At 30.7% G+C, this 13,127-nt stretch overlaps 1 protein-coding gene across 5 annotated transcripts in view; it reads left to right on the top strand.

The window, feature by feature from the left end:
- The window catches only part of CSMD3 (CUB and Sushi multiple domains 3), a 1,225,248-nt gene that overhangs the window by 429,322 nt on the left and 782,799 nt on the right, over nt 1-13,127 (top strand). For all 5 annotated transcript variants that reach the window (XM_045398613.2, XM_045398612.2, XM_045398610.2 and 2 more), the window contains exon 6: nt 4,231-4,343. In XM_045398613.2, coding sequence (XP_045254548.2) covers nt 4,231-4,343 — 113 coding nt within the window. The remainder of the gene's footprint in view (nt 1-4,230; nt 4,344-13,127) is intronic.

The raw sequence follows: 13,127 nt of genomic DNA, 5'->3' as shown, positions 1-13,127 counted from the left end.
TCTGTGAGGACAGAGAAGGAGATTAGGCACCTCTCTTAACCGTGGAACTTTGTCTGGTTTCCCTGATAAAGATTTAGAGTAAATAAATTTTAAAAAGGATATTTATTTCAGCCTCAAAGTGAAGTATATGCAAAGGTCCAGGGATAAGATGAAAGAATAAATTTGAGCAACTAATAGCGGCTCAGCATAGGGCCATAATCTAACAAGGTCATAAAGAACATTCATGAAGATTTATGATGGATACATCTTATCTCAGTGCTAGAGAAGGAAGGAGGTCAAAACTGGTTTAAAAGCAAGAGGGTTAGAAAGCACGAGAGCACGCTTGAGAGAGGGAGACAGAGACAAGTAAAGTTAGAGGAAAGTGGAAGAATTGTGGAAAAGAGAGATACGAAGTCATGGAGGTAATGATGTGAAAAATCCTGAGTTTAAGATTTGACTCCACCTATGCATAATGTAGATAGGTCATTACATTTGGATGATTTTAGGGAATTGGAAATATTTTTTTAAAACAGATGTCAGAGCAATAAAAAATGATAGCTGTTGATGAAACTACAAAATTTGAGAAAGTTTGAAAACCAGAGATGGCTGAAATGAGTACCTGACAGGAGAGTTTTAAACCAAAAGAATAAGCTCAAAATACTTTTATGAACTATATCAAAAAAGCTGTGGTTCTCTCAATTTTCTTATGTTTAACTAATTCTTAAAATCATGTTGTAAGGATTATGATTATATTCTCTAAAGGATTAATTACATTGGAAACTATTATATAGGATTTGAAATATCAATTTATGATTTAATCATTATTTCTGCAGTAAATTGGAGAACTAAAATTTTTTTACAAATATTATGTCAAGTTACTCTATTATTGTCAGTATTTCTTTCCTCATTAAACATGCAATGAAATTTGATCTCATTAATAATTTTTTAAAATTCCATTACAATTTATTTATTACTCAAGAGATATGTCTAATTTTCTAGTACAAATAACTATAGTAGTGAGGAACAAATTTATGACATTTGTCATTAGTCATTACCATATTTTTCTTGATATAATTATCCTAAAATCCAGTTTGATGGTTTAAGCCATATAATCATGAGTATGGATGTTTTTAGGGTGAAATGGAAAATATATTAAAACAAAGGAAACTTTATTTCTAGAAATTCTTTATCATGTTACTGTTTTTTTTTTTTTGTTATTGTTGTTATATGTTATTTGCCACTACCTGAAATATATATTATTTATTTATTTGTTTGTGTATTTTATTTTTACTGTGTAAAACCATGATTTTTCTCTTGCTTACTATCATATTTCCAACCTTTACCATTGGCATTTGTCATACAGTTAACGTTTGGTAAATAATTGTTGAATAAATACATACAATCTCTTTCTTATTAAAGGATTATTCTCATTGACTTTATGCTAGAATGTGCTTACTCTCAAATAAGCACAGTAATTTGACACAGGGATAACAATAAGTTATATTTTAGAATATCTCCTTTAGTATTAAAAAAAATAATTATCTAAATTAAGTAGTTTAATGGAATCTTTCCAAGTGGCATATATTTTCAATCCCCCATTTCCTGATTTTCCTGATAACATGTGAAATAAGGACAGAGATATATAGATTTATTTGTGAGATTTCTCCATAAGCCATAAACCAAGCCATATTATTTAGAGTGGGTTTAAATAATGAACATTATTCAGTGACTATGATTTTCAAAGCCCATGTGACTCCCCTATAACCAATGACTATGTATTTCTCTCTGGTGGCAGAGGGATGCTGTGGTGCAAGTGCTTTATAGTTCAGCTTCTTGGCTTATCTAAGGTCCTGCCTCATATGCTGAAGCATTGAGGCCATCAGGAATATTTCTTACTTTCACACTTGTTAGATTATCATTATTTGCTCCACCTCATGCACATTCTGCTTCTCGCTACTGCAGCTCTGCTTTCTTCAGGTCCACCCTCTTAGATTACTGAAAGTAAATTCAAGCTGCAAACTGCAGTTACACAGTAGCTATTACTTGCCTTTACCATACTCTACTACTGAAATTACCTTTCATGTCCCTGGAAAAGACAGAAAGTTTATTATTTTTATTGTCCATTTTGTCTTTTTTCTTTTCTCACGTTTCTTAATGTCCTTGTGTAGTTGATTCTCATTTACTGGGTCTTTTAGGGGGTCTATCTCCAAATTCTGCTTCTGTGTATTACACACCTCTATGTATTGTAGTCTCATTATATCTGGAAATGTGTCCAGCCTGTCAACAATAATTTAAACTTACCCCAATGGATGTTCATGTTCATTGAAAGAGGGAATTGAACGAAACCAAACTGTAAATCAAAATCTGGCATGAACTATGCTACTCAATTGAAAATATAATTGAAACAAATCCAAATCGTTTTTCACTGAATTACTATTTTAATCAACAAGAGTAAACATAACTTGTATATTTTCTGAAAGTAATGAAATCAGCTTTTAAAACTTGAGTCTAAAATTATACAATTATATTATATATTTTTATTAACTAAATTCATATTGGAAAAAAAATCAGTCAGCTCAACAAATAAACAGATTCATCCCTATGAAAAGAGAAAAAAGATTTATAGGGAAACATTACAGAAAATGCACTGCAAACCAAGAATAAAAATGAGAACTATATGGCCTATATCTGGATGGTTTCATTTTGGAATTCAACATTCTATACACCAGTAGGCACAATAATACAATAAAGGTGATTTTATATTTTAATGGGCAAGTGGTCATCCACTAAAAGTGATGGCTAGCTCCCGCACATCTTAGGAAAGTTGGGTTTTCAGGGATAAAGATGAAAAGTATTGGTTAGAGGTTCCTTGCATCCCTCTACCTACACCTTAACACTGATTACATACACAGGACAGATTTTCTATCCTCCTTCTACTGTTCCCCTAGCATGACCAATTGCCAAGAGGTGAGAGAATGTTTGTAATTCCTCCTGACATTCCCTCCACAAACATAGTATAATAAATCAGCTATTTATTTTGCCTTCTGAAGAAGAAAAGTGTGAACTTTGAAGAATAGGAAAGATATACTTGCTATTAAGAAACCTTAATCTGAAACTCTTAATCTGAAACCCTTATTATTAAGAACTTGTTATTAAGAAACCTTAATCTGAAACTCTTCCTAACTATGTAATAGCCTTGCTTTGGAGACTCTTTTACTTTGGCTTTATAACAAACACTTAAAATTTAAATGGTTAGATATATGGTGGAAATATAATACAGCAGTATTTTTCTATTTCATGATGTCGGAAAAACTGCTTTGCTGGAAATCTTCAAAAAATTATAAAGGAAGAGGTAGTTTATATATTAATCATGACCAATATCTGGAGGATAGTTCCCACATTTTGCTTTAAGATACTTGTTTTGAGTATATTATAAATGGTATTCTTACAGCCAAATATGTGAAGACTACATATCCAACTATATTTATTTGGATATATACAATCTGTTTTCTGCCTCTCCATTGGAGCAGGCCTCTAATACATTATAGAATTATATATTATAATGAAAGCTAGTCATGAACATTTATAAGATTATGAAATTACACAAAAACAATACTTGTTCTATGAAAATAAATTGTGAAATTTGCCATCCAGTGAGAAATACTGAAAAAAAAACATTAAGTGGATAGGAGGGAGTATAAGAAAAAACTGTACAATCTCACCCTGGAAATAAGTGTATCAATTTATTTGAGGTCTTTTGATTTTGTAACTTTATTGTATCAATACATACATGGGAAGCACAGTGACTAGCACCATCAGCTCAGTATCTGTTATGTGTATTATTAACAACAATAAACAATACAATATGTATTAATAAATAATAAATAAGATATAAATAATAAACAATATAACATTAATAAATGATAAAAAATATATAATACTAATAAACAATACCATAAATAATATTATTGGTGCAGTAAATATATTTGGCTGAATCAAAAATCATGTGCACTTAAGGTTTTACAGTTGATTGTATTAATATACGCAACCTGATTGGAACAGCATGTGTTTGGAATTGCACTATTCTATAATCGACTTTTCTATGTATAAAAGAACTATTTCATTTGTGCTTAAAAAGTTGAAAGTGCAAAGTCATGAATATAGGTAGACATTTGTTTGGTCCCAATTTTGTGAAAACGTTTACTGCTGAAAAGCTTTTTAAAATTTTTGTTGTTGTCTTTTGTAATTCAGGTTATCTGGAATGAATATACCACCACCAATTATCAGCAACAAAAACTGGCTCAGACTGCATTTTGTTACAGACAGCAATCATCGATATCGTGGATTTAGTGCTCCCTATCAAGGTATATTTATGGAATACCTCTGCCTCTTTTGATATATACAATGATTTTGTTGTACACAACTGCGTTTTATGGTAGAAAAATAGCGTTTAGAAATGGGAATTTGTATTGGAAAAAAATGGTCATTCTGTTGCCTAGACAATAATGTGATCATAACTAAATTACAGTATTAAAGTTAGTTGATTTTATAGTATAATGTTCAGAATAATGAATATTATGATTTCTAAAAGATAGTATGTAACAGATGCAATATTTTGCTTTGATCAAGTGCTTCAGCAATTGGATATACTATCTGAAGTTGTTCTGCAAATCACTGCAGAAAATCTTCAGTTGCATGTAGGCTCTTCCCCAATTTAACTCACCTTCGTATGCAGTGTGTTTGTTACAGCTGGTTTAATTAACCTTGTTAGGAGTTTTATCTACCAACTGTGTTAACATAAATAATTTTCAGTACGTAGGATAGGATATTTGATGCATTAACTTGAAAAACTCTTTCGAACAAGATTATTATGAAGATGGAATACTAATGAAAATGTAGCTTCTACAGTGTTCTGTAATACTATGTGAGCTTAGTGTACTTTATCCTCAGACTACTTATGTAAATAATTCATTTCATTCTCAGTGGTGTATCAGCTACTTTTCAGGGAATAGTATGCATTGCCACAGTTACATTCTTCCATTTATCTGTGTTTTTTTTTTTTTTTTTTAATGCTTTCCCCTTTAGTAATCTTCAGTCCTAAGCACTTTGAAAATTTAATATGATGACTTTAGGAAGCTTATATTTAGAACTCAAAATGGCATTAAATCATATATTGTTTTTTTTGAATACAAAACTCAAAAATTAATTTATATTTTGAAAACCAGCAACCTCTCTGAAGCAGTTCTGTCAATAAGATTTCTCTTGAAAACTGCAACAGCTTGATGTGATTTGAATACTGCACTGAGTATCACTGTAATAAAAATCCTTCGGAAAGTAACTTAAAATCAATATTTTAGACAAAGTCCACTGTAGAAAATCTACCATAATGATCATTTCTAAAGTAGTTAATGAGATGGAAACATACATGCAAATATGCCTTTAAAACTATGTAATGCATAACATGTATCATAATAGAAAATATTAGCCTTCATAAAACACTAAATCTTAGAGTTCACAAATAAATGTTCATAGAAAAATTTATTTTCATATATTTTATTAAAAATAGGTGTTTAGGCATAGTAACTTGAATCTTGACCAGTTTAAACCAATGTCACTTTTAAATTTGCAAAAATATTTTATCCAGTTCCCAATTTCAATTTCTAAAAGTTTGTGTACTTTAGAGGACTATTTTATTGAAAATCAGATATTGTGAAGCTTCTTTATCTCTAGGTTGACCCTTTTTCTTGTAGAGATTTTCATCCACATGATTCTATGGCTCTGATTCCTTTCTACAATTAGTTAAGGCCAATGGCATGGCAGAAATTCAAAAAACAATCCTCTTCGATTCCTGTGATCTTTTCTATTAGATTCATGGAATCTTCTGGTCAAATGGCTTCTATTATTTTTCTAAACAGAAATAAAGTAGCATATATTTTATATTTATATATAGAAACTGGAGCAAAAAATAGATCTCCTACCTCAAATATTAAATGATATTTCATTTGTTTTGTGCAATATGATTTCATGGAGCTGGTGGTAGGGTTGTTTTATACTATAAGACAATGGCACAAAGCTACCAGTCAATTTGTGTACTTACTTATAAATTTCAGTATGCTACTCATTGGTCTTTAATTGACTTTTATAGTATTTTTAAGATTGTAATTGTGGTTTTCAAGCATTGTGTGTTTTCGGCACTGAAAAGTAGCATTGCTGTAGTAAAATGGAAAAGATGTGTTTTATGAGGTACAACTTACTTCTATTTGCTGCAGGAAAAGGGACTCAAAAGAGGGATGGAATTTTTATCTATATAACACAGAGGAAATACAGTGATTAAGAAAATTGAAGGTTTGATTTTATAATAAGTTTAAGGAAAAGTTTTATTATAAAAAATATGCCTTTGTATATTATTCTTTTAAAACTTTCCTAATTTAGGCTTGCTTTTTCTGATTGCAATATCTTAAAATAACATTCTACATAGACAGCATTCATTCAATTGGGAAGTAAATCTTGAAATCATAATGTAGAAATTTAAATTAAAAAATATATATGCACTAAGATAACTTAAATGGCTGCAAAATCGTAATTCTGACATGCCAAAATACATGCCCTATCATGAAATGGTAATGATGCTTTTTACATTGTTCCATGCTACTATTTCATTTTAGCGGTGTCTATATTAAAACTAATTCAAGATCGAAAATTTTGTGTATTATACAAAAGTCAAAAGTAAGTCTCCATGCAGCTCAGTTTCTGAATAACTCATATATTTACTGAGTACTCAGTAACTATTATTGATTGACTTATAATTAATATTTTAAGGAATCTGTGGGTTTCCAAAGACTGAATATTTTACTCATAACCTTTCTATTTAATCTCTGTCCTTTATTAAATACCATGAAAATTAACTGCAGACTATTAGAGGGTTCATTGAATGCCATTAGCTATTTCTTATAGTATGTTCCATAATTGATGGAGTAGGTACATAGACACACACTACTGTGCTATCCCAAATATAACCATCTTTAAGTTATATTATATGCTAGCTTTCTGAATGTTTTAGATATTATAATTTTAAATAGGATTAAGTAGAGACTGAGAATAGTATGCTAAAAAACATAGTTCTATATCAATTCAAAAGTACTGAAAATGTGATTTAAACAGCAAGCCTTTAATACATAAAATATGTTCTCCCTCTGAGCTCCTGTATTGAATATGCCCACTCCTATTTAAAATAAAACATATTTTTCTTCCTAGTCTACCTATAATAGAAATCTCTTACTTGAATAGTTTATTACTATCTCTTCTTTGATTAAAAAAATGTTATTTAGTTTTTAACTCTTCCCCCACAAATTCACTTCAATATTATGTCACTATATTTGTCTTTGTTTTAAACTATTGTTCCTCCATTCAAGTTCCATTAACCCTCTATTAATGAGAACTTGGACTGTGCTGCTTCTCACATAAATAGTAAAACTTTTCTTTAATTGTGGTGTTTGGAAGTCCTCTTATTTTGTGAAACCTCTATATTATTGTCACTTGGTCATTAGTATAAACTAAACTCTATTTCTTTTCCATTTCCATGAATGCATTGTCATATTTACTTATTTTTTAAATTAGAAGGGGAGTTTTAGATGACACTCAATTGTCCAAGAAAGAAAATCTTACCTATAGAAGATTTTAATTAAAAGTATTTTTATTCCATAAGGCTCAATTAGTCAAGTATGAAATATCGTATTTTAAAAATTATTCATTTTTCTCTTTCAATGTGCAATCATAAATACCATAGCTGTAGGCATTCATATAACTGTATTTATCATGTAAGTTTAGGCATTGCAGTATTTAATCAATTCTAAATATGTAAATATATGAGTAATTTTATATTCTTAATACAAGCTTGTAAATTCCTTAAATTTTAATCACAATTTGATTTTTATCTTTTCTTCCAAATTTTTTTTGTATGTGATTCTTCTTATGCAGGCAAAACAGAAATTTATTTTTCATGAAATAAAGATATATTAATAGCAACACACAACATTTAGAAGTTATGAAAGATAATAATAATATTTTACATAGATTCTCAAATAGGCTATTGTAATTTTGGGATCAACTGGGCATCTTTTATTGAAAGAAAAGCATATTTATTGGAAAGAACTTTCAAACCATATTGAAAATGCTCTTTCATATACCTCAATTACACAGAGACTCCTGGCATTTTAGATGCCCATTGTTTCAGTCAAAAACAACTTCGGCATAGTTAGTCCATTTTTTACATTTGGGAAGTTTTTTACACAAATGTCCGTGTACAGTTACTAAACGAAGGTAAATAAGATTTTCGGGAATGCAGCATAGTATATTAATTAAACAATAGGATCAGAAGCTTAGAGTTGAATCATAAAGATATGCATTGCTGAGTTCTCTGAGCATTGGTTTTTCTTTTAGCAAACAGATTCACAGTAGCCAGACATGTTATTGTTGTGTAAATTAAAAGGTATTAAAACTTCTTCTCTTTTTGACTCTTCAATCTTTATTTAGATACTCAACACACATGTGCACGAGCATGTGTACATACACACACATACAGACACAGAGTACAAACTAAGTCATTAATTTCCCACTACCTAGAAAGACTTTCATATTTCTTTGAGCCTTAAGACTGAGATCAGATGTCTCTTTCTGAAGCATTCCTTGACTCCTTCCCTTGGGGTAGTTAAGCTTTCAAAATGTGTTGTAATATTTCAGGACTTCAGAAAACTTTGCTTTGTGTAATGGTCCTACAAGACACACTGAAAATAATGTTAATTAATTATCTTTGTATTCATTTACAGGATGGTTGGTTGTTATTTTCTGCTACCCACAACCAATCGTCCCTTTTATAATTTTTTCTTGATAAGGGCATCTTATTTTCTTCTGGGGGAATTATCCCTCTTCCATTGTGTGTGCAATCTTGGTGGGGCTGCCAATCAGCCCCACCAAGGGGTAGGCATATGAGCCATGATGGCCAATTGGACTAAAATGGAATTATGTACCTGTTTAAGCAGAAGGGGATTTATTACAGAGAATGGAGTCTCCAGTAATTATTTGCAGAACAAATAATTGTTATATAACAACAATCTGCAAAGAGAACTGTTAACGTCAGGAAACCGAGGAAGTGGGAACCACAATGGCAAATTCTGATTGTTGCTGTAACCATTGGTACCAGAAATGTGAACGTCAGCTGTGACTAACAGATTAGAAACCATGGCCACAATTGTTGGCTCCAGAGCCACGACATGCCTGCTGGGACTGCACCAACAAAATGAATGACCCATGCCATCCTCTCTATATCTGATAAGTGGTTAGCTTTCAGCTAAACCTGTTGCAGAAAAATCAACAACCTTGTAATCTATGTTCTGCACCAGAAACTGCAGAAGTAGCACAAATGTGGCCTCCACCTCACTTCTGCCTTTCTGATTTCACACAAACACACGTGACTAGCTGAATATTTTTAAGTACCTTCTGGAACACTGCAAAGTATACTATGGAATATAGTGTTTAGTTTTCTAGCCTTAACAATGACTGAAGAGACTCTAGAATGAGGGCAGAATGGATACTGAATATGAATCCACCACATAAACAATGGACTGTCTTCCCAGGCTCTTGAGCCCAGTGGTTAAAGAGCAGAAGAAAAATGATTGGAGCCAGCGGATCCTTCGGTTTCCTGAAGACTAGCTACCTAGATCTTCCAAACGCCCTGATTCCTGTCCTTTTAGGTTTCTGCTTTTGTAGATTTCCCTTTGGGCCTGGAAGCTCCCACCATGACCTTATAATTATTTCCCTTTTACCTGTAGTTAGTCAGATTTGAGTTTTGATAATATGCAATCAAACCACCTCAATGGATAGCCATACCACCCTTAACTCACCTGATCTCATCTGTTCTCGAAAGATTTCTTATAGTATAAGTAAGACATTAAGTAAATAAAGTCTTCAGTGGAAAGAGATAATAACATATGGAACGGATGAGAAAGCACACACTCTAACTATGAAAAATGAATAGTTTAAATATTGTGATGAAACATAAAATTTGAATCCGGGAGCTACAGTTAAAAAGATAAAACACTAGGCTTTATATTTCTCACTATCACAAATGAGGATGCCCACGTTTCTCAAGGAAAAAACACTTTTTCTTGGAACTGATTTTTAAAATAGGCTAGTTTGTAAGTAAAACTGAGAAACAGTTTTTTTTTTTTTCTATAACAGATTTTCTAAAATCATAAATATAGTGCAGGCTTAAAAATAGAGCACAGTATCAAAGCAAATTTCTGTAAAGAGAGATGGTATTCTAATCTTTGCTTCACTAATATAAACTGTTTAATGATGTATTTTTTCTATCTTTGTTTTTCTTTCTTGTTGTACCTTCACCATATCCACTGTTAATAAAATACAGGGAACCATATATCCCACCATTCTAGTCATGAACCCCTTCTCTAATGTTATAACTCTCAATGAGTTGTATTTATGATTCCAAGGATAGGGTGGAGGAGTGTGACATGAAAAGAGAAGACGAATAACTTTTGGTTCAGACAATTTAGATATACTGTATTATCATAGGAATGTTGGACATTGTATTAGTCTGTTCCCACACTGCTATAAAGGACCACCAGAGACTGGATGATTTATAGAGAAACGAGGTTTCATTGACTCATAGTTCTGAATGGATGGGGAGGCCTCAGGAAACTTACACTCATGGCAGAAGGGGAAGCAAGCATCTTTTACGTGGCAGCAGGCATGACAGAGCATGTGTGAGTGCTGAAAAATTTACCATTTGTAAAAACGTCAGCTCTCCTGAGAATTCACTCACTATCAACAGAACAGAATGGGGGAAACCGCCTTCATAATCCAATCACTTACTTCTCTTGACACATTGGGATTACAGGTCTTTCCCTTGACACATGGGGATTACAATTCAAGATGAGATTTGAGTGGGGACACAGAGCCAAATCATATTAGATGTAGATGAGTAGATTACTTTTATGGTAAAGATTGTAGATGGAACTTTGTTAGTGTAATTCCAGAAATATTCAATGAATATACATTTTTTCATAGTACAGTAGGTTTTATTTAATTTTTACTGAGTATATGCTATGGGAAAATTTATAAATAATACATTTAAATTATTATCTCAAAATATGCTTTAATACATTGGCCAACTGCATTATTTTAAGCTTATGAAGTAAGAGAGCTACTCTTATTTACTGAGTTTTAAGAGAATAGAATTTTGAGTTTCATTGGTATGCAGTGTTTGAGAATAATCTCTAATCTTGCACTTTTTTCTTTGTATTTGATTTTGACATTATTATCTTTCTTCAAGTTTCCTTCAATGCTAAATAAATACTTTCACTTGGAAATTCTTTTTTAAAACAATTTTTGTTTGAAGCAAAAACATAGAAAATTATTTTACTTCCTGCTTTATGGACCTGACAGTCTATGAGACTCATCTTCTTTTAAGTACAATGTCTACACAAACAGCAAAAATAATCAAACATTAATAATGAAAATGGTCTATCTAAATAATCATTGCTCTATCTAAAGCAATTATTAAAAAACTGATAGCATTTATTCTGTAATACAAATAAATATTTTAAAGTCATGCCAGTATAAGATTTAAGGCCTTTTATTAAATTAATCAAGAATGATTTTAAATTTTAGGTTTTCCTATTTTATTAATAAATAAAAAATATTAATTTAATTTAAAATCTAAGGCAATAATACTGGAAAAGTTTATAAATGTAAAGAAGGAGTTTTAGTTATTGCAATATTGAAAATGAAAGTTTGACTACACTTTTAACAAAATAATTCTAATCCTTAGATTTGGCAATCTTTTTATATACCTCCCATCCCAAAATTCTGTTCATTAGTTTTATGTGTATTTGACAGAAAAGTGGCTAAATATTGTTTTTCTTCAAAGTTCCCTGAAACAAAAATTTTGTTATGAAACATACCCTAGTAAACTGAGCAAACTATTCTACGTTGGAAACACAATTTTAGTTGCACTTTTTTTCTTAACTCTAGTCCAATATAACAATTTCTAGTAAAACATTTTTATCTTTCTTAACATTTTAAAATTTATGAATTAAACATTAAGCCATATAACTGTATTTAGAATTGGGGTACAGTTTTAATATATAAAATAAGGTTTTAGAAATAAAGTATAATTTTAGGAGTCATTTGATTATTTCCTTTATCTTTTTCAGCTGTTTTATAATCCTTTTTGTCTGATTAGGAGTTAACAATATGTATTAATGTTGAGACTACCAGAATTACTAGAGGACATCATTCATGAGAGAAGAGTGGTTGTGGAAACATTAAATTCAGATTCTGATAAAAAGAATCACTTAAAATCAGAAAATAATAAGCTTTGGCACAAAGTACAACAGGGAAGTATAAAGAAAAAAGAATGTACTTAATAAATAGTCATAAAATTTAGGATTTTGAAGATCAGATAGAGAATCCCCTATATAATTTTTTTCTAGGGAGTTGGATTAATATTCATAGCATTGATACTGGAGTGACTCTGATTTATAATTAAAAAGAAAATATCATGGATTCTTACTTAAAAACTCCCAAACTTTAATGCTTACCTTTGCTAATTTTAAGACTGTTCAATACATGTAAATATTGGTTTGTTTGTATATTTATTTATTCTTTATTGGAGTATTTATAAAGTCAAAGACAAATTATAATAGTTTCATATTATGATATCATGGAATTTATAAAAATCCAGATACAACTTAGCAAATGATTTTGTTTTCAATTACTGTCTTTAAATATACTAACTACAATAAATAGGAAATAATCTGTCAATATCCAGTTATAATATGGATAATATTTTCTAAAATTTATACTAGGTTCAAATGTAGTACTTGGTAATTATAAAACTGATAAAATGATAGATCACTTTGCATAACTATTTGGTTTGGTTCCCACATTCCTGATGATGAGAGAAAAAACTTAAAATTTGCCTATCTCTTCTAGAATAAAAGTCAGCTTTCTTGGGATAAATGTTCAAACTTTCAGGGCTTATATCACCTCCTCCTTCCCTTTTCAAGAAAACTTCTAGATAAAATTCATAGCCCGTGAGTCCTAAAAGTGAGGGGATGCACCCAAGTAGT

This window comes from Macaca fascicularis, chromosome 8, assembly GCF_037993035.2.
Source record: "Macaca fascicularis isolate 582-1 chromosome 8, T2T-MFA8v1.1".
In the NCBI taxonomy this organism is placed as follows: Eukaryota; Metazoa; Chordata; class Mammalia; order Primates; family Cercopithecidae; genus Macaca; species Macaca fascicularis.
This window is presented reverse-complemented; position numbering and strand designations above follow the sequence as displayed.